Raw genomic sequence first — 27,264 nt, 5'->3', positions numbered from 1 at the left:
TCTAAAAAGTTAAGTAATATAAAGGGCAGGCTTCCAAGATTTTGTTTAAAATGCCTCCCTATTGTTCATTAGTTTATGAAGTAAATTTGTGTCCCATCATTGTAGATAGATAAAATGTGTTCTCAGGACTTTAATATGGTAAATGCCACTGGTAGGTCAAAGATAACATAGCACATTCTGGAACAAGAGGCCTGAGAAAAACACTTTGTATATCCTTGTAAGCATGGAAATTAAGTAACTGTAAAGTTACTGTAAAGTTTTATACTGGAGCAGGTGTTAATTTTTGAGAGCCTTAGAAACCCAGAGTTGCTTTTTCCTCCCCTAAGATATTTAAGTAGCATCAGAAAGATGAGCTGCTGTTTTACATGTTGGACCTGCCAGAGATGACTTGGCACAGGTGAGATCAATGGCTCCATTTTTCAGGCTCAGGTTTCATGAAGCCACAGGCACAAACTACAAGTGAGGGGCAGTGATTCTGTGCACAGCACCTCCAATGCTCAAGAACGTTTTTTGCTGTAGAATTTGCAGTGCTACAGCACCTTGTTTCCTTAACTCAGAAATTCTTCCATCTAGAGGCAATTTCCTGTTATAGCGTATAGAAGCAGGTTCATAATTGAAATAAAATAATAAAATTAATAAATTATACTAAAAAGGAGAATAATAAAAAGAGAAATAAAGTATGTGATGCAAATAAAAAACAACCAAATAATGTCCATCTAGTTTCCAAAGAGTGTCCTTCAGCCTTTCATCCTAGTTATATGCTGACTCTTATGGTATCAAATACCACGGGATTAAAGACCAAGTTTGGTCAGTTGTGGGGGTCACCTGTCCCAGGTGTGTCCCCTTCCAGCTTCTTGTGTATCCCCAGCCTCCTCGCTGTTCGGGCAGCATGAGAAGCTGAAAAGTCCTTGATGAAGTGTAAACACTGTTCAGTGACAGCTAAATCATCAGTGTATTAACATCATCCTCCCCCTAAATGCAATACCCAGCACCGTACCAGCCACTAGGAAGAAAATTAACTCATCCAAAGCCTGTGCATCCACAGAACCGAGACAGCTGCCAGACTGTCCTAGGGACAATGGATGCTCAAGATACAGTAGCAATGCCTAGAAGAAAATTTTTAACCTTGTAGGGGGAGTTTCAGGCAGTTTGCATGACAAAATTTTTTAATGGAAGAGGCATGGTGAAGCATCTGTCTCAAATCCAAGTGTAAAAGAACTTGAAACAAAATGACAGGACAGATGGTATTCATCCAAGAGTTCTGAGGAAATTCAAACGATGAAATGGCTGAACTTTGAACCGTACTTTATTTTTTTTTTTCGCTTAAAACTGTCTTAAGTGCTAGATGAATGGAAGGTCAGAAATACAACACTAATTTTTAGAAAACATTCTGTGGAGAAGCAGAGATCAGTTCAGACCTTGTAATGTCCACATGACAAGTCGGTAGGAGCCACAGTACAGCTAAGAGCTGCTGGACAAATGGCCAAATAGAACTTGTGATTTCACAAGAGGAAATCCTACTCCATAGAGCTGTAAATATTCTTCAAAGTAATCTGCGAACCTTAAGGTAAAGGAGATTGGGTAGTTTTGGTCTACTTGAGCTTTTCTGGTCTACTTCTTATAAAAGAAATAAGTCACCATGGAAGATCTTGCATGAATAACAAGAGCTAACAGTGAAGATCTGCAAAGCCAGCCTGCAGCCTGAAGTGACAGAACAGTAAAACCAACAGGTGAAATATGGTGCTAGTACAAATTGTATCACATGTTAATATGTGTTCCCCTGTCACATGTGAAGGGGGAAAAGCAGGCCTAACATTCAAGTTATAGGTAATATGGGGTAATATTACAGTAGTCTGGAGGAGCTACTGGTGTTGTAACATAATTCTGTGAAGACATAATGAATGTTTGCTAGAAAAGCAAATAGCATGTAAGGCGTTATCAGGTAAAAGAGTTACAAACAAAACACATGTTCAGAATTACCATATCATTTTCCTAGAGGAATATAAGGTTTCCTTTTTCTTAGGTCATCAAAGAATAAAACCTATTTAGAAAGCTGGTCTTGTTTTTGCAAAGCTAAACCTATGGTCTGGAAATCTGAAATTGTGCATGTGTATGTGTGTGTGTGTGTGTGTGTGTCTTTATTAGAGCAGCTACAGACCTGGGAACTGACTTCAGTATAGATAGGCTTTAAAACTCCTAGAACACTAATGCAGTTACAAATGATTGTGGAGAGAAAAACAGAAAAAAATGAAATAGGAGTTCTACCTTTGATTAGCCAATGATGTATGGAACTTCTTCATAACAGTATCGTAGGCATCTGGTGTATAACACTGGTACATAATCTAGTACATATTGTTCAGTGATGGACTGTTTACTATGGTGGTGACTGTTGCTGATCCCACTTCACTTGCCTTAGCACAGATTTATTTTTGTTTGTTTCCTCATTTTGGCTTCTATTTCTTTACACATCCTGAAATAGCTAAGTGTTTGGCCAGCAAGCTCCACACTTCCAAAAGTTGTTTGGCCTCTTGTATGAGCTGCATCACAACCTGTCTGCTTTTCCGTGATCCTATTTGAATTCAGTGTCAAGAATCCCATAACAGAGCCCAGATGTTGAGCTCACTGCTGCATTCTTCAATGCAACAACACTTCAGGGATGCATAAAGTCTCCCAACTCTGGAATAACATAAGATTCAGATCTACCTGATAAAAAAGATGACTCCCTACACAAATTCCTTAAATTACTTAATTGTCACAGGCCAGCACTAATCAGTAAGAGAACTTGTACATTGCTCTGATTATCCTGACATCCTGAAATCAACTATCTCCCTTAGCCTCAGTGCTGGAGAAGCTCATGATGTTCCAGGACTGAATATGAAGTCAACCACCAGAAAAATCTTTATAGCTAAGTGCATCCAGTGTTCCACCTGTAAGTTATATGGCTATTGTCAGTATTTCCTGGCCTAAACATCTAGTGGTGAAGTTTGTACCCATAAATAATTTCTTCAGCAGAGCTGGAGGGATGATGTTTGTATGGACAAGACCACAACATTCTGAAAGGCTCTTTGAAAAATGAACCCTTGATGATGTTATTGTCAGTGCTTCTACCTTGAAACCAGCTCCTGGCTGGCTGAACTCTGCACTGACTCCTTCAGGAATGAAGACCTTTAAAATGCCTTCATAATTCACTTATATCTCACTGATTTGTCACAGCAGAGGAGTGCACTGCAGAGCCAGCATGCCTCTTCAGAAACCTTAAAACTATTTGCAAAATCAGATGACATGTGACTAAAGTCTGCCTAGATTGAAGCAGCAGTTGGAGAAATTCTATACTATTAAATAGGAATGCCATCTCTAGACAGAAAGTGCTGGAGTTATATAATGCCAGAAGCAGAGACAAGGTTAGACAAGCATCCCTGCATCTTTTCACTCTGCCCTGCACTCTGGCCACACTGAGCCTTCTGACCTCTGACCTGAGACAGGCTGCTGTGCTACCTGGACTTTTGATCCTATCTTGGATGTGCTTCATGTTTTAATGTTACATTCAGTTCTTATCCTAACTCAAAATATTTTTCAGCTTGCCCATGATAATTCTGGAACATGGACACCATTTTTCTCATAATGACTTGGAAGATAATGGGATAATGTTACAAGGAAAAAAAAAAACCAAAACCCCAGGAGTGTTTCTTATGTCCAAGTGGAAATGGCACATTCAATATTACTTTAATAGCGTTAGTATCAATAGTAACCAGACCCCACTCTGCTACAGTTACAGAATTGTTTTCCTCAGCAACACCCCACCCATCTTACCTTCTCTCCCAGATGGCAGGACAGACAGCTTTCCTCTCCATTGCCAGGTTGATTAGCTGCATCTCTAGAGGTTCCTTGGCATCTTCAGGGCATGTAGGACTTCAGTGCATTTCTCACTGCAATCAAAAGAACAGCATGACCAGAAGCCCTTCCAGAGCTGAGCATGCTTTTTCTTCTGGTCAGCTTTTCCCAAATCTCTGCTTATGAACTCACAAGAATCTTCCAGAAGGCTTCTACTTTCATCCAGTTCTACTTTCTTCCACAGTTTCTGCTGTCTCAGAAATAAAACACAAAAACTGCATTTGTAGCTGTCTGTTGGGCAATTGTGATGGCCTTGAGGGCTCTGGCAAGGTGCTGCAGCCTCCCCACAGGCTCAGGCTGGCAAAGCTTGCATTGCCAGGCAGGGCTCGGGGTCTCTGTGCAGAATGACACAGTGGGACAAAGTCCCTGGCTGTATGGAGGAGTGTTTTCATCAGCTTGCAGTGGGGTGTTTTCACCAGCAGCCCTCAGAAGTGCCAGTACCAGTCTCCATGGCTCTGGCCAACTGTTCCCTAGAAGTGCTAATGTTGTTTCCTGTGCCAGGTCTAACTCAGGGAATGTGCACCCCCACACACTGATGATTCAGAAGACATTGTACCCAAAAACCTACTCCTGTCTAATGTCAGGGCTGCTAGAAAGATACTGCCCTACATTATTTTCCTGGGGAAATGCTCCCACAAATTTCAAGGGGAATGGCTGTATTTTGATTCCTGTTTCCACCTTAGTGCCTTCACGTGGTTCAGAAAGCCCATTCCAAACCCTGCTTCTTCATCTGAAGGCTGTAGTTTAACAGCAGTCTGGGCATGCTGCCTTAGTTGACTCACACTGCCACCAGCAGCCCTTTCCAGGGAAGTAAAATATCACCTCTCCATTCATTTTCCCTTTCCCAGGGACATTCAGCCAGAAGGCTGCTATTGCCATCATGCTCATCTCAGGCATTAGTTTGTTTGTTTTTTATTATGAGTTAGAGCTATGCTGCTTCTCTTACCTCTCTGTTTTTGGTTTTTGGTTTTTCTTAATGCAGGAGTCATTACTCTTGCACAAGAAACATCACAGAGTTGTTTGAATGTTAGATCACTGGAGGCAGATCAGCTTTCACACTGAACGACTGCATTCACGAGAGCTGATGGACACATGCAGCTCTCAGCCCGACTTTAGCTGCGCTCCACTTCAGAGAGGACACTGTTCTTGTCCCTAAAACAATTGTGTTTCTTCTCTGTGAAGCATATTAGTAAGAAAAAGTAAGGCTCTAACATGCAAACAAACCTTTTCATCTCGGTGTTTCAGCAGCTCCAACTCCTCCTTGCAGACTTGGACGCGTGTCACCTTCATTGACCCGTTGACTGAAGGAACATGCGCTTTCCACCAGCCAGTTCAGACCCATCAGCCACCACAGACCACTGCTTTGCTGGAGAGTCTCCATCCATACTGCTGTTCAGAAAAGCCACAGAGCAGTGCAATGAGGTACAAATTACAAGGGTTGGGCAGACACCTTAGTTTTAATATTACCAGGCCCCATGTTACGTGGGCATGGAGAACACTCCATTAGTTCCTCCACATAAAGAACAGGTTAGATTTTTAAGATTTAAAAAAAACCAAGGTTACTTACCATTACCTGGGTTACTGGGATGTCAAATCCACACAAACACTTCTTCCCACTTCTCTGCAGTTCCACAGCTGAGGGTGTGACAAGGGAGACAGCTCACACCAGTGCACACACCTGAGGCAGCAGTGAGTGAGGCTCCCCATCATAGGAGGGCCAAACTGGTTTCAGACTTCAAGAGTCACTTACAGTTCTTGGTTTGGGTATTATTCAAAACCCAAGGGAGCCATAATCACCTACATTTTTTTTTTTGATAGCCTATCACTTTTTCTAACCAGATTCATTCTATGTAGAGTCCCTTTATATAGGGCCAGCCAAGCTGCACAATTTACTTACTTACTGCATTAACACTGCAGGAGTTCAGAGTAGGCTTGCAGGGTAAGTAAAGTCAATAGTCAGGGGACCAAATGCTGGCAACCAGTTCTGATGTTCCCTGAAAGTACCTATTACCCTGGAAGATAACCACTGACACTTCTCAGATTATTCTCATAAAAGTAAGCAGGATAAGAATTCAGAACACAGCAAGGTATTCTCATGCCTTTCAAAGCAAGGAGAACAGCCAGAAACAGAAACACTGCTAATTAGTTTTCCCTTGAGAATCCCATTTTTAAAAAAAACCTGTAGATTTCAGCACTTAGGTTCACTCTTAGAACTTGTGTCTTTCATGCCCTGATTTAATTACATCCTTCTTTGCTAAGGAACCTTCTCAGGAAAAAATGAAAAAAAGTTTGATTGAAACATGTTTCTTGGTGGAAACATAAATGAACTAAGATAAGACAGTAAAAAAACTACAAACTACACCTGACCTTTGGTTCTACTTTCAAGTTCATTTTCTATGAGCATATTAAATGTACCAAATTATATCAGGGCAGATGATACAAAAATCCAAGTATGTCCATGTGGCAGTTGTCAGTGGGAATTTAAGTTTTCATTTCACTGGAAAAAAACCTGAGTTCTCACAGGTGCAACAAAAGGTTGTTGCAGATAAAATTTAAATAAATGTAATATTTGTAGGTTTCTAACGCTGAAGTTTTCTAGATTTTGAGGCATGTGGGTTTCTATAAAGATAATAATCCATTTTTACTCTGTAAAAGTATAGTAAAACAAAAAAATTCAAATATTTTATTTACTTCACCTAAAAAACAAGCAACCCATGAGTAAGATATACATAGGTTTCCCAGATTTATCCCTAATAAATTTTTTAAAGATTTATACAATTTCTACAGAAACATACAGTGTATCAAAATCTGCATAAATCAAATTTATAAAATATGTAGAAATGCATAGTGACATTATCATCAACTTACAAAGCAAGAATATGGGAATTATTTTTTTCCAAGCCGGCTATAGTAGGAAAAAGTCATTACAGCAACAGCTTTTTATGATCTCATGTTTTGTAAGGTTTCAGTCTCACATACAGATTCGTATTCACATACAGCATCAGCTTTCAATGAATTGCACATAATACCCATTTAAAATGCACACCTGCACAATTTATGTGCCACCATTCTTTCTCTTATGCATAGTTGTATGATTAAATTAATCTACCCAACACACAAATGGAGTCAGTTTTCACACACACAAGGAACAAGTACCGGCACAAAACCTTCTTTTCCTTTTTTTTTTTTTTTTTTTTTCCAGTTTCTCCCTCCTTTATTTTCTACTTTTCATAGCTCTGAAAGTATAGATGAGAAGTTTAAAGAAACTAGGAAAGATCCCAAACTAATAGATCAGGGCAGACAGATCTATTAAGATCCAACTCTGTCACCAAATATGATACATAACCCTTGTTAACATCAACGGAAGCTGCATGCAATGCTATTCTAGACTTGAGGGAAGTATTTAGTCATACTTAATCGTGGGATGTGTTATAGGGGTAACTGTTATGGAATCAGTACACTGATGTCAACATTTAAGTCACAAAATCTGGACAAATGAAGTGAAGTTAAGTCATTTCCTCTCCACCTCTCTATTCATTCAGAGTAAATATTTATACTCCTAAGGGATCTCAAATCAACTCCTTTCCAGAACATTTTTAGAAACAACTTCTTCACATTCTACTCTGAACACTATAGCACCAAGCAGTTGGGTTTGTTGGGTTTGTAATCCCTCTGGAGAAGTTGTAAATGACAGAAATAACAAGAAAAGTAGTACGAACAAGTGTACAAACAGGATTTCCATTTCTCTTTTTGAATCTAAATCTAGCATCCAAACTGGCTGACAGATGTCCTTGTGACAAATTATGCAGATGTGTTAAGTATCTGGATTTTTTTTCCTAATTAAAAGTTTTAGTCCACCTCTAAGTGATGTCCATTCAAAATAGCAGTACAAATGAAGTATTTGATTCTTTCAAAGTTCTACATAATTGTGTAGCTTGTTTGTTTTTCTTGTTGGTTTTGCTTATTTTAATTATTTTTATGTAAGGCATGGTTTAAACAAGCAAATTAATGCTTATAAATCCTTAACTGGATTCATGAGGGTGCTTACCTCCATCAAATTGTACCACATTAGCACTAAACTCTACAGTCTTCCTTGCACTGTACCAAGCGTTTGGCTGAAAGCAGAGCAGCCAACCTGGCAATAGAAATTTTTCTTTGTTAGCACAGTAATTACATGGGGTGGTACAGTTGGTCCCTACCCCTGGTGACAGCTCAAAACAACCCACTGTAGATTTCCAACAAACGCTTTCCTTGTGAAAGAGAGAAATGAAAGAGGCACTAAATACGTCGAAATTCATCTTCCAAAAAAGCAGCATGACTGTGAGAGAAGGCCACCCTGGCTAATAACCTGTGGCAGTGCTTAGTAAGATGTAAAATTAAATAAAAATATACAACAGGTTGATAATCACCAAGTTCTATGAAAATCTGATTACTCCAACCTTTTCAAGTGTGTGTAAAAAAACTGCCTTCAGACCCCTGAGTGTAATCCCAAAGAAGACGACAACGCTTTTAACTATGTTCCTATGAACCATAGCTAACAGCACATTAATTTACCAACATCTTGAAACAAAATGATGTAAACATCTACAGAGTTTAAGGTAAAGCAGTTTTGTAAACATTAACTGCGGATGATAATGTTATTGTAATAATCACAGTTCCTCTATGTCCTTCATCCAAGCCAGGAGGCTCACAACTGTACAAAGTTAATAACTGCAGCAGTTTTCAGGCTTTTTTCAGTCCTGTACAAATGAATGCGTCAGTAGGTAGGTTTTGTCTGTCTACACACTAAGGATGTTGTTCATTTCCCATTTTTGTGTTGCTTTACTGGAGTCACACTCTGAAATGAAAACTTGATGGAGGACTTCGGAGCGATCCAAGCACTTCCCTGATGGAATGTGAGTAAATCTGTGCAGATTCTGAAAGACAAAACCACCAGGAAAATGTGTTGGGTTTTTGTGTTGGGGTTATTTTTGTCTGATTGGGGTTTTTTTTTAACATTTTCTTTCTCTTAGGCAACAAACTGCTAAGAAAATGAGCAAAACTCTCTCTAAAATGCTTCTAGCCTTTTCATCTATCCTGTAACCAAACTAAAAGATTAACTTTTGAGGACAGCTGTATGAGGACTTCACTGGGCAGTCCTCCTCCAGTAAGCCCTCACAGAGAGCAACTGCACAACACCAACATTAACCACACAGGGGTAAAAAAAGTACTAACTTGGCTCCCTGTGTGGCTGGCAGAAGGAAGAGTAAAGAGGAAGTTAAGTGTGGCTTCTGGAGCAACAGGAGGCTGCCTAAGGAAGTGCAAACCTATTGTGCCAAGTGCATCTCTCGCACATCTGTCTCCTTTCACAGCCACCATGCCCCTGTGCTCGAGTCTCCTGTGTTTGGTCTGTGGCTCCTCTCCCTCTTGCTGACCTCACGAGTCAGAGGCAGCCCTGGCTGGCTGACTGGCTGCATCCAGTGTGGAGGGGAATGGAGCAGAAGCAAGTCCATGGCACTGGGGCTGGGCCGGGGCTCTGCAGCCCTGCCCCGTGCACACAGATAGCCCTGGTATGGGGAGCCTATCCATCACCCCACACACATGTGCACAGACAAATGTTGGTTCACATCAATACTTGGCTCCTGCCGTGTGGCCAGACATGGAGGACCTCTAGCTGGAGAGAAAATTGATGTCTAACAAAAGCAGCAGGCAGACTGCCACCAGCCCTGGTCTTACAGGCACTGAAGCCTTGCTACTGCTCAGTGATCAAGCAGCACAAGTTACAAACTGGCACACTGTGTCAGAGACAGCCAACTGACCAAACAGATAAAATCTCCTTGCAGCCTTCATTTACACAAGGCCACAAGAGTTTCCAGCAGCCCATAAGGGTCTCATTCCTACACCTTTGCCGTTAGAAGAAACAGTTATAGCCTCTGTACTGCACAGCAGTGTGCCCAATTCAGTATTTGGTTACACACCCTTGGTGGTCCTTTCATTGTCACCCTCCCTTTTTTTCCTTCTAGAAGCCAGTCAGTGTTTTGTTCTACAGCCCAGACTGTGCTCACTGGGCTTCCTTATAACTTGTGGTAATAAGTAAACAATTTCACAACTGGTGTTAGTGTAGAGGAAATGGATCGTGCATAAATGAGATTCTTAGAGAGAAGTCAGGTAACATGCTGGGACATGCTAGAATGGCTGGAGAGCTAAAAACTGCTGTGTGTTATTCTGCTGAATATTAAAGCTGAAGTTGGCACTTACCTGCCACTACTTATTGATTTTTACATTTCAGGTTTAAAGAAATCTGTCTATCCAGCACAAGGAAGCTGAGATGGATGGAAATGGCATTATGGCACCTGGTATTTCCTAGCTCTATGCAAACACTAGAAATTGTGGAGCGACTTAAAGGATAACAAATAGATTTCACTGCACTCAACTGTGCCTGTACCTTTTAGACAAACAACAAAGAATCCGGATAACCAGCTAATGAATTAATAAATATGCAATATGCTAGCTATACAAGCTGAAGAAAAATTGACATGAAATAGTTTCTTAGATGTAGAACCAAGTTATATGTGGCTATACCCAAGGATAACGTCACCCTTAGACTATTCAGTCTCACTTTTTAGAGACAAACAGAAATAGAAACTTAGATATTTTTAAAGTAACACTAACAAAGCTTATATGAATAGAGGACTTACAGATGTAATGACTAAACAGACAGTAGCAGTCCTCACATGTACATCAGCCAAGATTCCAAGTCCATATTAAAAATTTATAGATTTTGCAATAGCATTGTAACAGCACCACACCCAGGATTAAGAACAGAGCATATTATTGTTTCTAGAGAATGTCTAATGAACAGGAAGTGAAATACTGAAGAAGACAAAGACAATACAAAAAGGCATAGTAATCTTATGTTTACCTGCTTCTATGTAGGCTGAAAAATATCTCCAGTCTTTAAACAGAGAAACACTTCAATTTAGACTGCCCAAAATGAGACCTAATACTGACCCTAGCTTCTAAATGCACTCCAGGATTTAAGCCATCTTCTCACAGCATATATGAAGTAAAGAGACTTTCTTGATATAGAGCATACAAGCAGAGAGGGCAAAGGCACTAAAAGCTTTTATAAAGTCTTCTCACTAGTAGTGGACGTGCTTTGCTTCCTCTGAGTCATATGCTAGCTCCTAATATCTCTGTGGCAACAACTGTAGCCTGTGGAGTTTTCCTTAAAGAATTTGCTACAGAAGACAGCAGAGTCACTAAATAAAAGGATCTTTCACTACAGGAAGCTTTTCTAGCAAGCATGTATTTCTGAGAATGTGCCATTAACAATTTACTCAATTTGGTTAACCTTGTCATAGATCTTTAAATTCCAGGTATACATAAAACAATCTTTTAAAGGTGCAAAAAAACCCAGTATGAAATCTAAAAATTTATTTTCTTCCATATATCTGTTGCATACCTTGAAGAACTGCCACTCCTTGAATTCGTTCTGATTACAGTGTGTAATCATAATTTTGGATCCATCTGGTCCTTTAGTTAAGCACTGATCATACTGCATGAGTTGATTGGCTTCGTTGATTCGGAAAAGCTAACCGAAAAGAAAAAGCCATTTTTGTAACAGCTGACTCAATGAGCATTTTAGAAACTGAAAATACAATGAAATTGCAACATTCAAAACATTTTCTGGTTTTATTACACTCTTTACAACCCTCTTTGAGGAGAGTTCTTTATTTTGCCTAACCCACAATTACTATCACAATACTAAATTTCATGGTAAACTTTCCTGTAGACTTAGAAGGGCAAGAAACTTAACCAGAAAGACAAAAATGGTAAAGGGATTCCTATTCAGCAGACTTCTAAAAGTGTTTGATTACAAACCTTTGTTTGATTTGATGGCCAAACAACCCATTATCTTTATAAAAGCCTGGTAGCAAGTCCTTGATCCTGGACAGAAATTTCATGTGAAGACACTAAACTTCTGGCATTTTAGCCATGGAGGAAATCAATCTAAGTCATCCAGATACAAAAAGATTATCCTAGCTACTTCTTACAGAATAATTGCTACAGGGTTTTTTGGGTAGCATATGCAGAAAAAGTAGTTTAGGGAACATTTTCATTAAATATCAGAATAAAAGAGACATTTCCAGGGGCTACTAAGAGCTAATCCATACAGGATTTCTAAAAAACATCATCCTGAATGCAATTTTACAATTGTCATGACAATGCTGCCTGGTTTAAATTTACATGGGCTTAAATAAGGACTTTAAATTCTGAAAAATATTCCAACCAGAAAAGAAGATATAAAGACAGAACAGCATGTTTGTGTGGTAGTGTGGGTATGTTTGTGAAGATACAGGTCAGACACAATAAAAGCTTGGGTTGCAACCATCTAATAGTAATTATGTTCTGTCAATTAATTTGTAAACGGAGCAGAGACAAATTTCTGTTCATTTTCTTCTCTCGTGTGGTGGAAGATGAGTTACTGTGCAAAAGTGTTTTATACTTAGACCAAAACAACTTCATTACAGTGAGTAAGTTTTTTTTCCCTGAAGGATTATTAAGTAAACGGTGAAATCAGCAGCAATGCTTAGAGCTGAAGCAGTGATACTGTTGCTTCTTCATGTACCTGTTTCTCTGAAGAATGGATTATGAACTTGCCTTCAATTTCATACCATTTAAGTTTGAAATGCTATTTTCAGACTGCTGTATTTTAGCAATGCCAGTATGCTTATGAAAAACCCTAATTCCCACCTCTGTAGCTGGCACCTAGGTGACTTCATGTACAGGTTTAACATAAAACCTGCCTGTTATCAATCCCTAGCAAGCAATTCTCCTTCAGACTTGCCTCCAAGCTCCTTACCTGATTTCCTCCCATTCTGTGGCACGGCCCAAGCTCAACAAAGCCACCGTTGGTGTGCCCCATGCTGTCGATGCAGTAAGAGGTTTCAAAGCCTCTAATCTGGAAAAGAGGTTTTGCACTCAAAGTCAGTCTCAAGGGAAAAATAAGTGCTAAGGAGTTCAGAAAATTCTCACTTATCTCTCAAACCAGAAACAGGTATCTGACAGAGAGATTAGACAAACCTGTGTATGAAATTTAAATACTGGTGTTAACTGTTGTGGGAGATGGAACTTCAACCTGCCTGTGCTAATTTGCAGGCTCTTCCACGAGTCAGTGTGTGCTGATAAAATCAGAGTTGCAAAGCTCAATTCTAAATTAATAACACCAAAATATAGGACTTTCAAGTATTTTAATTTATTCAATCTCCTATCGGAGCATGTTCCATCTCCCAGGTCTTCATAATTAAGCTTAGGAGCTCAGGCAAGTTGCTTTCATCTTGTGGATGAAGAGAAATAGGATGTAGACAAGTTATGCACAGCAGCAGCAATTACCCACAGCCAGGCACAGCCCCCTGACACAGCTGCTCAGATGGACCTTCTGCAGCAGCAATTACACAGAAAGAAAAATAAATAGAAATAAAATTGATGATGGGCAGGCACAGGCACAGGGATAAAGAACTGCAGTCCTGTCATAAAGCATGTCTCAACTACTGATTATCTCACTCCCTTCTCAGAAGGGCCAACAAGAAGCTTTATGACACAAATAACATTTTTTCCAGACCTATTTTCTTTGCCAGAGTCTCCTTCCTCTTTGTAATGGTATAAAAAGTCTGGAGGACTAAGCTCAGACTCTTCCAGGGAGCGTTAGGGAAGATGAACCCCATCCTTTCATACCCTAGAGTTTGGAAATGCAATCAGTGTGGTGTTACAAACGGGGGGAGGTGGGACAGGATTGCTCAGATGTAGGATAACAAGCAGCCTGTGTAGAAGAGTTGAAGAACACTTCAGAGCATCTCTGAAGTTAGAATTCTCCTGGTGCTCCACCAGACCCACTTGCATTTATCCAGGATGATTTCCTGCAAGGTTACCAGTATTATTTTATGCTCTTCAGATGCTTTCACTTTGGTGAACAGTAATATTTAGTGTACCTTCCAAACCATTTATGTAGATTCCAGAGGAAGTCTAAGGCTCATATAGTAGCTGATCCTTTGTGCTAATTTTTAGGTAAGAAATCACGGAGGCATTGCCCATCTGGTCCCTCAGACAAAAGATTATTTGTACTCCCTTTTACCATGCACATGCTCTGTCTCTTTATCACTAATTCTAGCATTAAGAAATTAGAGATGACACTTGCTTGGTGATAGGGGACAGCACAGATCTAATTTTTTAACGTGCTTTTGAAGTTACAGAACCATGTATCATATTCATCATATCTTGGGAAGGAAGGTTGCTAAATTTGGTGGGACACAGGAGTTCTCCTCAGCTAGCAAGAAGATTTTCTGATTTTCAATCAACAATCTGCAAAAGTGAAATAAATAGCAGAGACAGGGCAAAGATGTAATCAATTGCAGAGGGGAAAAAAAAATAAATCTGAAAGCAGGCAGGAGACCTGCAGAAAGTGCTCGCCAAGTTGTGGGTTAAATGCCAGAACCAGACAGGCAGAGCTCAGCAAGGAGTCCTGCACTCACCTGTGACATGTCAACTCTCCCTGCTGACCACTTGAAAGTGCAGAATTTGTAACCACATTCTTAATTTAGTCAAGTCATAACTGTATACACTAATGCTGGAAATGATGGTTACAGAATTACATCAAATTACTACATGCAGGGAAGGGGCTTGCTGAGGCTGTAAATGTATGAGTACATCCCAGTCTAGAAAACACAGGCAGAAATTAACTCCACCTGGATTTCATGATCTCTTCTCTAGGCCTTCACACAAAAGGTATTTTCACCTATTAATTTTCACCAATACTCCTACATGAAGGATTCACATTTTTTTTCTTTTGAGAAAACTTAAATTAAAATTATGGAAAAAAAGTGCTTTGGACAGAGCTAGACATAAATTATCCTTCAAGGACCTGTGGAACTAATTAAAAAAATCACACCTGCAAAGGTAGATATAATTTTTTTCCAGGGTTACATCTCTATAGTTCTCTGGTTACTATCATATAGCTTACTATAGAAGTAATCAAATAGCCTGTTCACATGTCAAGTAACAATTGCTTCCTTTTGAATTTACAGTTTTTTAAAAAAAGCTCCTAAAATACATAGGCGTTATGTGCTGTACCTACCTCTCCCCAGTCCACGTTTTTGGGTGGTAAAGGATAATATGAAGTTATATCATATGCTATTTCTTCCATAAACCACTTAAAACTTTTGCAGTTGTGATCTTCACGGAACTTTTTCAGCTCAGATATGTCTCCATAGGGTAGCGCTTTTGTCTCCGGCCGGCTGGCATAGAAGTAATCTTTGTATTCATCCCACCACACTTCTACAACTCTGACATAGTTCTGGGAAGAATAAGGACACTGCTGTCACCTCAGGGCACACACAAACAGGCCAGAAGTAACTCCTTGTTAATAACAGAAATTTAAGGATTTATCCTCTTAAAAAGTGACAATATAGTATTATTATATAGCACTAATAATTTGTCACTATCAGTACAAGACACGTGAATATTATTTTCAAGCGATAGTTTAGGACTGAAGGCAGCAAATTAAACTGGGCTGTTTAATAAGAGCGCAAAGTATTTTTCTAAGATTAGAAGTTGTTCATTTGAAAATAAAGACCTTTCAGTTACAGGTGCAGTGAAGTGCTGCATTCATTTGCTGCTGTCAGAATTGCAATTCATAGTTTCTACTCACCTTCTACAGTCTTTTAATGAGGAGAATGATATGCATTGGTCCACTAACAGGGAAAAAATTTAGTCTTACATGGGTCAGCTACTTGGAGGAGGGGGAAAATTTGGTATAGCTCACTTGGCAACAAGCCTCTCCCTCACATATTTCTTCTCATTCCCTTTAATGGCCCCTATCTCCTTATTATCTGTACACGGTCTACCTCACTTGGTCCAATTCCTCTAGTGTTAATGACCTGGTGTTAAAACAGTCTTAAAAGATCTGACTAAAGGCACAAATTATTTTACTTTAATCCACATCCAGCACAAATTGAACAAAGCTATACAAAAAGAACATTTACTGTGAGGATGGCAGGGTTAAAAGCTATTTCTACATCCTGCCTTGTACAGGGAAGCAACTTAATATTAAAGAACACTGAGCAGTGCTTTTTATATTCAGTAAGCAGGCCAGCAGACTCATGTAAGGTGTTAATATATGCAGTAAATATTTTTGATCAGCTTTTAAGAAGACTGAAATGATTTTTATCACTTAAGACAAGGCGAACTGGCATCTTGCCTGTGCTGAGCAATAGACTTATCATTTTCTATCCTGTTGCCCATTACTTTGTCTCTACCCCCAGGTATGTACCCCTGGGCTCCCTTGTACTGGTCCTAGTCCTCGTTTCATCAAAATGTTAATAATCCACATTACTAATATGGGACTTTTTCTGGGGAGGAGTGCTGGGAGGAGTTGGGGGTGTAAATTAGTCAGGTTAGTTTTTTATCATTCAGCTAGGCTGGGACACTGCCTTTGGAATTACTGTTAGAGAGGCTCAAGCCATATCTATAACCCTACAGGTACTCACTGTCTAGGGAGATTACTCTTGGATTGGAATTTACAAAGAGCTGGGACTTTGGGAATGGGATTTACCAATGCCAGAAAGGTGTGCAACACAAAGCTTAAACTGGGCAATAGAAAAACTTAACAGGAGGGTTTTCTCTCTTCCTGCTGATATATGAAAATGGATATAAACAGTTTTTCTTGAGCCAAACTGTCTCTTCACATACAGAACTGGCTCATTTGTTTTCTGGAATTTCTGGAATGTCTAATTTTAATCTCAGGGTTTGAGTAATACTTCAAGCACCTGCAGTATACCTCAGGAGTTGCTAACTTATGATGTAGGGCAGAGCATGCCATCTTCCCAGGTGTCACTTACTGCCTCTTAACTAACAAATGCAGACACAAAAGTCTGAGAGATGCTGGATTCCAGGATTCACTAACTTGGCCTAGGATCATACTCATCTTTATTGAGATAAAGGGGGATTTCAAGCCCATGATCTTCATCTCCACGAGTGCTATGGTTACTAGAATTGTTCATGCATACTTGGGCACAGTGCAGCAAAGGCTGGAGGTGCTGACATTGAGTAATAGGAAGTGCATTTGTATCTCAAAGATAGCAGGGGAAGGCTTTAGAGCAAGAAGACGGGTTCTAGGATTCTCTACTCTTATTAACAGTGGGATTAACACAAAGATTATTCTCCTGTGGGCATGATCATCCGAGCTTTAGATACTAAATAGTTTGGATGAAGTGCTCTCTAAATTGCTACTGATAATTAAAACAAATTTATCTAAAACTGTTCTTATGTGAAATCCAAAACCCCCTTCAAGGCTGCTTCAAAACTGTACCTTTAAGGTAGGAGAAGACCCAACGTACACAGGGGGTGGATTTCCTTGCCAGCCCTGCAGACGATAGATGTGTCCAACACGAGAACAGGGAACAAACAGCAGTTTTCCACCACACTGCCAGATCTACAGGTTAAAACAAAGGTATTATTAATATATATGCACAGGAATTTAAGACAGCCAAATAGATCATAAATTATGGAAGAAATGTCAGCTAAATTTCTTACTATACTATCATATATTTACATATTTTTTGCTTCAGATGTAAGCATAGAGAAAATAGTTCTTTGAAATGAAAGGTATACTGAGTACACTTTCAACTCACCCAGGAATTTACACAACTAAAACAATTTTTTAAAAAGCTTTTTAAACAGTTGGGCATCTCATTCCATCACTATTTTAGAACAACAGTAATGAATGAGTGCACAAAATCAGGAACTGGGTAATTTTTATTATGACAGAATTAATGATATTTTGATTTTATTAAAGTAATTCACATGCCATCACTAAGATGGGTTCTGGTTACTTGCTGAGATAAGGATGTGTTAGGTAGCCCATTACTCCAAGTAGTAACAGGTATTTATTTGACTATAGTAGCTGAAAATAAAAAAACAGGTAAAATATATTACTATTCTGAAATACCCTCACTCCCACATATCTCTGGATAACCCCTTAAATGGGGAAAAATAAACATATTTAAATCAGAATTTAGTTGCTCATAGTTTGGAGAAGTTTAATTGTAGCACTAAATCCTAATTCAAGCTAACTTTGTGAATGTTTCAAATTAGTCTTAATTCCAGATCAAAAATGTGATTTACCAGTATTAGGAAAGATGGGCAGAATATCTTACTTTCTTCATTGCATCGTGCTATTAATATTCTTAAGTTTAATCAAAAAACCTCCTCAGGTATGCAAGGCCATTAATTTTATTTGCTATCTAGGAGACAGCACTTAAGGCTGATAAACATTTAGTTCTTCCAAAGATTGGTTGTGATCTGCACAAAACCAGATTGGAGGTCTCTACATAATGAGCATTTCAATTACAGAACTACTGTAAGTAATTTCAATCATGATTTTAATCTAAGCAAGATGAAGAATTACATGGATAAAGACCCTGTGTGTGTAACATCCCCAATAAATACACTTTGCATATGGATTTACAGCTGAGCAAGTGCACTCAGAGCTTTCCTCTAACTCATGAAGAGCAAGAGTAACTAGGAGAGCTCTGAATGTACTTTTTGTAAAATTCAGCTACAATTTCACAGATCACTGCTGAGGCTATAAGACATATACCTTCACTTTTATCTGTTAATTGGGACTCATTCCTGCTGTCTGCACTTGTGTCATTACAGACTCTGAAGCTACAAGAAGCTAATGACGATCATCTCATGTTTCCTGCAAACTGAAGAGCATGCATGTGCCTAGGAGTGAAAATAAAATCCTCCTCGGTGGTTATGAATTATGCAGTTAGTGTTTCAATTATGAAGACCTCTCTTGTAAAGAAGTTCTTGAAATTCTGAAAAGTACATGAAATAATTTTTCACTCACAAAAATGGCAGGGAGGAAGCAGATGACTTTTTGTTGCACCATTTTATACTTTCCAAGTGCACATGCATAAACTGAGGACGATGAGAACTACTCGTTCTCTATCATTGCTTTCATTAGAAACAACATTTTTCTATACCCACTATGAGAACATTCAGTTTCCTCCCATCAAATCTGCCAGTCTGGTTTCATATTGGATATTTGGGCAGTTAAGGGTGTTCCCAAAGTTTTTACAAAATCTATTTAGATTGATAATCTAAATAATTAATAACTTAGATTGATTATTTTAGATTTGATAATCTAGATTACGCATAATTTGTGTTTCAGCACAAAAAGACCTCTCTGAATACTTCTGTCCCCAAAGTCCACAAGGAAACACTGAAGAGACACATCTCTGTCACATCTCCTCACAAAAAAAAACTGTGCTTCATGAAGAAGAGGTAGTTCTATCTAAACTCCAAACAGAAGTATTTACAGAAAAAAAACCCCATCTATTTAATTGAATTAGTTTTCAAATATTTGTGTTACCTTGTAAGAAATCTCAAAATTTTCACCACCCCAGATTTGAAGCCCTGGATCATAGAGACCCAGTTCAAAGAAGAAATCACGTTCAATGGCAAACAATCCACCAGCCATTGCAGGGGACCTGAAAGAGGAAGACAGTGTGAATCCTTCTGCCAAAATGATACAATAGCAGTCAAAGAAAGCTTTAGCAAAGAAAGCAATTGAGTTAACATATAGTAGAGATCAGGTAAATGGCAATACACTGAAAAATCATAAAGCTTTGTCATCAGCTTGCAGCAATTTTCTGAAGTGGCATCTATATAAATTTTAGTGAGGTCACAGTTTTTTATTATGTTTAGGGTTTTCTTCTACAATTATTTGTAGAATTAATATTTAATTAATGAATTTGATGATAGAAAATCTTGGTCTGAATTTCCCATTCAGCCAGTCAAATAACTTAAATAAAAAATGAGATGAGAATCAGTGTGATGAGACATTTCTCTCTTAAAATTTTTTCTAGTTTTTGAGATAATCTGAAACTGCACACAGGTTTACATTCTGAGGAGCTGCCACATTGGAACACACTGTCTATTACACAAGTAACAGAGTTTTTCTAGCTTTCTAATCTTCTAGTTCTTTTCGTCCTATTAGGAGACACTTTACATTATACTAAGTAAAATTTTTAAGAGGGCCTAGATAAAGTAAGGCAAAGTTTCCATTTTGGTTTAGTATTTTTTTTTTTTTGGTTACCTCTTTTCATGACTTTGTAAATACCTCCCCATACATTCAATCAGCAAGTTTTAATGTGTCAAAAAGATACCATGGTCTGGATTACAGTTTGTGCAGGTTTTGGCTGGGGTAGAGTTAATTTTCATCACAGTGGCTGGCATGGGGCTGTGTTTTGGGTTTGTGCTGAGCACAGGGTTGATAATGTGGGGATGTTTTTGTTATTGCTGAGCAGGGCTTGCACAGAGCCAAGGCCTTTTCTGGTTTCTGTTCTGCCAGGCTGGAGGGGACACTGGGGGTGCATGGGAGGCTGGGAGGAGACACAGCCAGGACAGGTGACCCAAAATGACCTAAGGGATATTCCAGACCCATGTGACATCATGCTCAACATATGAAAATTGGAGGAAAAAGGAGGAATCTTTGGAGTTATGGTGTTTGTCTTCCCAAGTCACCATTACCCATGATGGGGCCCTGCTCTCCTGGAGATGTCTGAACACCTGCCTGCCCATGGGAAGCAGTGAATTCAGTCCTTGTTTTGCTTTGCTTGTGCGTGTGCTGACTCTAAGAATAATTATCAGTTTAGCTGCTGTCCAAACTGGGATCTGTCATTGAGATCACATGCCAAGGTACTGCTACATGTCCCTTTCTACTTGCTGCCTACTCTATTTTCCCCCAACGCTCCTTTTGTATGCTGGGGGTCCAAAGGTTAAGAAGCCAGAAGACACAGCAGGGGGAAGCACTTTGCACAGCACAGCCCCGTGGCTTTCCAGCACTTTTGGTTTTCCCCAGCACCATAAAGACTTGGCAAGTGTAGAAGCCTCAGCAGTTTCTGTCTTGGGCTCCAAGATGCTGCCAAGTGTATTAAAGAACACAGTAAAACCTACATAAGCTCAGTAGTTTACTTCATAGGATACAAAGAGGTAAGCACAGTTACTGAAAGAAGGATTCAGTCCTGGGGCAATTCTCACGTTACAAAAACGTTGCCTCAGCTCTTTAAGCTGTTGAGGATCTTTTTGTTTTCTTTTTAAGCCAAGCAATCCTGGCTACGGTTTCAGCAAGACTTTTACTTGGTCTTACTTGCCTTGGTATTGCTGAAAGAAAATGCACACAGCCTGGACACAAACAGATGCAGGGCATGTCTCTTTTTAAAGGAAGCATTGTAACTCTGAAGGTATTATTAAAAATAAAGTCATCTTTTAAAACATTCTGAGAACATGTGTTCTGTGTTTCTGGGAACAGTTTAAACGATTTTAAGACCTGTTTGGATGGTAAACACAGAGCACTACAGCAATATTTGAAATAGTTTATTCCCCTCTAAGTGAATATTAAAGTTCCAATGTGGACAGCTTCATCAGAAAATGGTATTATTTAAACTGTATACAAAACAGATCAAAGCTTCATAACTTGCTTGCATGTGTTGCCATTTTAGCAAAGAACAATCATGGGTGGGGATAGGGAATTACCAACATCAGTTCTTACAATGTCTAAATCATATATACAAGCAATAGAAGACATTAGATTCTGAAGATGTGAAGATTGCTTTCAATTGTAGTAATATGATTAGTTAAGTGTGAAGGGGAAAGTAATAAAAAACCAGCAGAACCACAGTCTCCCAGTACTGAAAAGCCATCCAGAAACCGTAGTTTCTAAGCTAGGGTTTCCAGGCAGTTTTTGTTTCCTGGGAAGAAAACATACCCCACTACAAAGCATAATAAAAAGGCAGAAATTCTGTGGAAATTATTGGAGTTTTCCCACAATAAAAGGTGCTGTTTTTATCTTTCTTCCTTTTTTTTTTTATTTTTTAAATGTTATGTGTACTATATTAAAGTTTTTAGAACATATCTAGCCAAGACTCTTAAACAGCATGCTTCTTTTTCAGATGTGATCCATTGTGAAGCAAGTGGGAGAAATATGACAAAAGGAATTTTTTTGATACACATGCATAATCCTCCAGCTGTATGCATGCATCAGGCCATGACAGCAGGCTACAGATTTTATGCATTACCGTCTATTAGAAATACTTCCAGCATGCTCGTTATTTCAAACCAAATGGTTAAACAAGCACTGTTGTTTCTAACAGTACTTTAAAAAAAATATCATGGCTAATTAAAGTTTTCCCTGGCAACGCAGTTATACAATTTTTCACTTTGCCAAACGGAACCCAGAAATTCTGATGTGCACTCTATTAACCACACAAGAGCAGGAATGGAGGGGCAACACAAGGTAGCAAAGATATTTTGAGCAAATAGCTGTGGCAAACAGGTCTGACTGAACAAAGCAGCTAGTGTGGTTAGAAATGTGAGGGTGCTCAGGCTAGAAGTAACATGCAAGTTTTAGTGGATTAATAGCGACGTCAGGAATAAAAAAAAGAAACGGGTAAGTGATTTAGTGATTACCGATACGGTTCAGTTTTTGTCTTTCTGCTTTCCTTCTCTCTCTTGGTCAAGGGAACCCTCTTCCATAGCATACTCCAATCCCACGCTCCTCTAGCAAACCCATCTTCGTCACCACCCCCTTGTGGCACAATCTTAAAAGTGTTGCCATCTATGACATCTATGAGCGGCACAGTGCATGTGGTTCTGCGGCGCAGGGCAGGCGCGGTTATGGGCACGGGCCCGCGTGGCACGCGTGCGCCCAGCGTGGTTGGTGGGGAGAGAGGGGTGGGGGGAGAAACGAAAGGGTTTAGACAATTATTCGCTATGATTCACAGTATGTAAACAGCTTGCTTTACCGATAAGGCTCAGTTTTATGTTTTCGTTTGGACTTTTCCTTGTGGCTTAACGGAATTCGTTTCCATAGCAAACTCCAGTCCCAGGCCCCTCTGGCAAAACCATCTTCATCCCCACCTTGTTGTGGCTCAATGGAATAATCATTCCCATCTATGTAATCTATTAGAGGTACAGTACATGTAGTTCTGAAACATTTATAGAAGGGAAAGAAAGAGCAAAATACAATTTCAGAAGAGTAATCTGTCTAATCTGAAATTTACACCATTAATTAAGTTTACAGAAGATTTGTACGTATATTATGCAGTGTACATAAAAAGTCACCTGTAAACATACTATTAAAAAAATGAAGCCTCATTAGAAGAAAAAAGAGATCGTCTTTTCTTTACGTTGTTTTAAGATGTTCTGAAAACAGAAAAGTTAGGTCAGAGAATGATAATATATCAATTGGTTTATCAATACATTTTCCTTTATGTGGTCATCTAAAAAAGCACTGCTGGAGGCAACGAAGGAACTCTCAGGGGGCTGGGTTTCTCACAGTATTATTATTTCCTGTCATTTCTATTCATATCAGATCTTAGCTGTCAACAAGTATGATAAACACTTAGCTTTTACTAGTGTTAGCACAGATTTCCATTATACTGTCCTATTCAAATGCCCTGAAAACCCCAAAAGTTTGCTTATCCTTACTTAACCAAGTAAGGATAAAAAAAACCAAACACATTACTAGTGCTCTCCTAGAAGCAGCTTTCAGTAGAATTCTTCCTGTTTGATTTGCAATACAGTCCTCATTGTGATCTATCACACACAATATCCACCAAGGAAAAGACATTATCTTGTTTTGCTCCCCACATTTTTCAATGAGTTTCCCAGTGACCCAGGCTGGAGCACTTTCACCTTTTTAAATGAAACTTCAAGAGACAGAAAAGGCAGGGAAGAAGAGACATGCTAACATCATGCTGTTCTTTGAGGCAGAGGCAGCAGGAGGCTGCCAAGCACTGTCTGCTGGCACCGTGTGCCTCAGCCATCTCTGGTCCTCCTGCAGCCTTCACCTCTGTGGGCAGTGCTGGAGGATGCCTCTAAAACCCCCTCTTCTCACCAGTCCTTCTTGTGTAAAACAGTAATACACAATGGGAGCACACAAGCCTTTCCATCTTCCCAAGGATACTTTCTGGCCCAAATAGAGTCTTGGTTGAGTTACAGCATTTAAAACACACAGAACCCAATTCTTCAAGAGAATTCTGGTAGCACGGCAGGTTAACAAATAGTTTTTAGGATTAAGCAGCTATTTTATGTGATTAAAGAGTTTAAACATGCACATGGTTTCCTAAACACACATACCACTGACCACACAAGCTAGGAGTGCGGCAGCACACACCAACAACAGCATTTCAACAGCTGGAAGAAATGAAAGCCCTGGGGATCTCTCTGCCACCTCTCCAAGACATCCCCTCACAGTGCAGGCACTTCCAGCACAGACTCAGAGCCTGTGCCTGTGGCAGACACAGGCTCAAGCCTGGCCTCGCTTTGCTACAGACAACGCCCCAGAGCACTTCAGAGGAAACAAACAAGACCATACATCAAGACCAAACATGAGTAAGCTATAAAAGCTCTTGAGATCACAGGGGCTTTAAACTCCCATGAAATCAAAATGTTTATTGCTACTTTTTCTCTACCCAGCCACAGTTTTTTTCATTCTTTCGTTCAATCATGCTCCTTATTCAGCTAGAATAGAACATTTCAATATCAGTGCCTCAGCCGTAAAAGATAAGAGTTATATATAATCTACACTAGACAAAATCTTCAGTATGCCTATTAAAATAAACTACCTGAAGATTAATTTGCCTGACTATATTCCTTCCTCATTATGTATCTTTTATGCTGGAAGAGAATATAATCATCATATGGAAAATATTGATATAGATATAAAACATATTAACTGTACTTTGTAAAGAGAAGATTATTACTGTTACTTTTTCTTCCTAAGAGGCCAGACACAGGAAATAACAAGAGAACATTACCTGTCCTTAGATATAGGAGCTATAAGTGGTGCATACCAATTAATTCCCACCTCACAATGGGCATCAAGGTAAACCAAAACCTTTGAAAGAAAAAAAAAACCAAACTTATATTTCTGTATACAACATCATGATTTAATTAAGCTTATTTATATTGAGATACATTCACTATAAACAAGAAAATTAAGATAAAATGAGTAAAATTTATCTCTATCAATATTAAATTTAAATTTACCTATTTATCTCTATTTATCAATAATTTCCTCATATCTGTTGAAACCACCACAGCCTTTCCCCTTAAAAAAGAAAAATAAGACAGACTTGTGAATGAACTGGCTCCTACCTGTCCAAGTTTAGCTTTCTGGGCTCCAATACTTCTAGCTTGGATCAAGCCTTCTCTCCTTTCATTTCGAAATACCTTTACAAGACCATTCCACTGCTTTATATAGTCATCCAGCCTCTCTTGTAAGTGTGCTATCAGATGGCAAAGAAAAAAATATTTGGTGAGGTTTAATAATAAAGACGATTGTGCTCTTAAGATAACCCCAAAAATACCTACAGACATTTACAAGAACCTTTAATTTAACCACTGACAAACATTTAAACTGAGGAGATCAAGACCACTGACCTCATGGCACAGGTTTGTGTCTGGCACATCTGAAGAAATGGCAGCTGAAGTGGTTGGCCACACCACAGGGAGCTGGGTGGACTACTCAATCGCTTCAATCTAGCACATAGTGGCTTTCAGGTTTTCATCTGTATTCCAAGCAGCCAGAGAAATTTCTACACTTCAGCACACAGCCTTTCCTCATCAGATGATGTCACATGTACAGCTGAAGACACCACTTTTCAGTTCAACATTTCCCTTCACTCACTTTCTGCCTCACAGAATTTTTGATCAGTTTATTTGTAATCTGGAAATCTGCAGCAGAATCCTACCATGCTCAAATTATTGCCCTCCTTCATCTAGACCTGTTCCCTCTTGTGGAGGTATTACAATAATCTTTTAATGAAATTAATGACAATAATTGGAGGGCCAGAAGTGCATCATGCTGAGGAGACAACAAACCTTTAGCCAAAGGGACTTCTGTCAGTAAAGGGTAAGTGACCACACTAGAAGCACAGTGAGCTATGCTTAAATGGTTTCAGATTTGTAGTTGCAGATTTGTATTTGCCTTGGCCAAATTTCTCTGGAAACCACATTCCTACCACACAGTTTGAGAAAAGGATGCTAGTGTTGCTTAAAATTTTTGCCCATAACAGATGATGCTGTTGAGAAAACTCACGAAGGCAGAAAGGCTGGTAATCAGGCACCTGCTGCTTGCAGCTATGCTGATCTAGCTACTGTGTTTGTTAAAAATCTATTTTTGTACTCAAAGGCTCAAAAGAATTGCCTACAGCTTCGGTTTCTCTCAGTCAGGAACCAAAATAAGCCACCTAATCTACAGCTGAGGCATCCTTGCACTGATTTGCTTTGCACCACTGCGAGGGGCTGATAGATGCCATGCCTGTGCTGATCTAACAGGGGAGGGGACACGCAGAGGTGGAAGCAGGAGGATGTCCCTTTCAGCAGCAACATGCCATCAGGTTACTTCAGCAGAAACACTCTCTGCAACCTGAATGGAAATGATGAAGTCTGCAGACTTCTGCAACTTATGTTTTGGTATGTTGCATATTCTTGTCAGCAGTATTTAAAAAAAAATAGCTTGAACAAAAGCTATGTAATTGAAAAGGAAATGGTGTTTCTTGGAAGTGAAGTTTCCAATATTGAAAATGCAGCAATTCTACCAAACAACAATCTTTTGAAATCACTATCTTTTGATACTCTTATTATCCTTCCTCTCCACCTTTGTAAAAGAAAAGGTTTTCTCAACCAAGTTTTATGTATTCTCCTTTCCCACACACATTTAAAATTTCTTTTGTAAATCCTTGTGCATTAGGAAAACTTCAAGGACACACAAATGTCAAACTAGAGAAAGAACAATTTTATCACATATGCTGTATAGAAGAACATGCCATGTAATAAATAAGAATATATGGTTTGATAGCTGTGATATAAATTTTTACAGGACAAAATCAACTGAATTTTGAGGTCATACTGAAGTGGTACTAAGAGAATCTTTATACCACACCATTATTTATGCTGTAAATTCCAAGCATATGTTACATATGAAGGACTGTCAGGAATGTTTTAAAGATTTAAAACCTGAAGTTATTTCCAGCTCTCCTGCCTATGAGGCCAAATGTTTTACTTATCAAATGTTCAACTATGTAAGACTCAGAGGGAGCAGTAAAAACCTGCCATATAGATTGTGTAAAGCTTTTCCACAGTACAAGTCTCAGGACCTTGCAGTCCATTATCTGAAACCATGCCAGGGTTAGCAGCAAGTGCTATTTCCCACAGGAAAGATGAAATTTTCCTCCTTCCCATCCTACAAAGCCTGCATGACAGTAGTGTAAAAAATCCTGATAGTTTTATAGCCAAAAATATTGTTTGGCCAGCATTAAATTT

The 27,264-nt window shown here is 39.1% G+C and overlaps 1 protein-coding gene across 2 annotated transcripts in view; it reads right to left on the bottom strand.

Annotated features, from left to right (window-relative positions):
- Positions 1-6,546: 6,546 nt before the first annotated feature.
- GALNT7 (polypeptide N-acetylgalactosaminyltransferase 7) overlaps positions 6,547-27,264 on the bottom strand; it is a 70,451-nt gene continuing 49,733 nt past the window's right edge. The window contains exons 4-12 of one of the 2 annotated variants that reach the window (XM_015624626.2): positions 25,096-25,226; positions 24,756-24,835; positions 22,740-22,922; positions 19,307-19,424; positions 17,237-17,359; positions 15,005-15,223; positions 12,737-12,835; positions 11,336-11,464; positions 6,547-8,807 (exon numbers count right to left, since the gene is read on the bottom strand). In XM_015624626.2, coding sequence (XP_015480112.1) covers positions 8,670-8,807; positions 11,336-11,464; positions 12,737-12,835; positions 15,005-15,223; positions 17,237-17,359; positions 19,307-19,424; positions 22,740-22,922; positions 24,756-24,835; positions 25,096-25,226 — 1,220 coding nt within the window. In that variant the 3' untranslated portion in view covers positions 6,547-8,669. Of the gene's footprint in view, positions 8,808-11,335; positions 11,465-12,736; positions 12,836-15,004; positions 15,224-17,236; positions 17,360-19,306; positions 19,425-22,404; positions 22,588-22,739; positions 22,923-24,755; positions 24,836-25,095; positions 25,227-27,264 lie in introns of both variants that reach the window. The other variant, XM_015624625.2, reaches the window with a different exon arrangement.

This window comes from Parus major, chromosome 4, assembly GCF_001522545.3.
Source record: "Parus major isolate Abel chromosome 4, Parus_major1.1, whole genome shotgun sequence".
Lineage (NCBI taxonomy): Eukaryota > Metazoa > Chordata > Aves > Passeriformes > Paridae > Parus > Parus major.
Note: the sequence above shows the minus strand (reverse complement) of the source record. Positions and strands in the feature narration are given on the sequence as shown.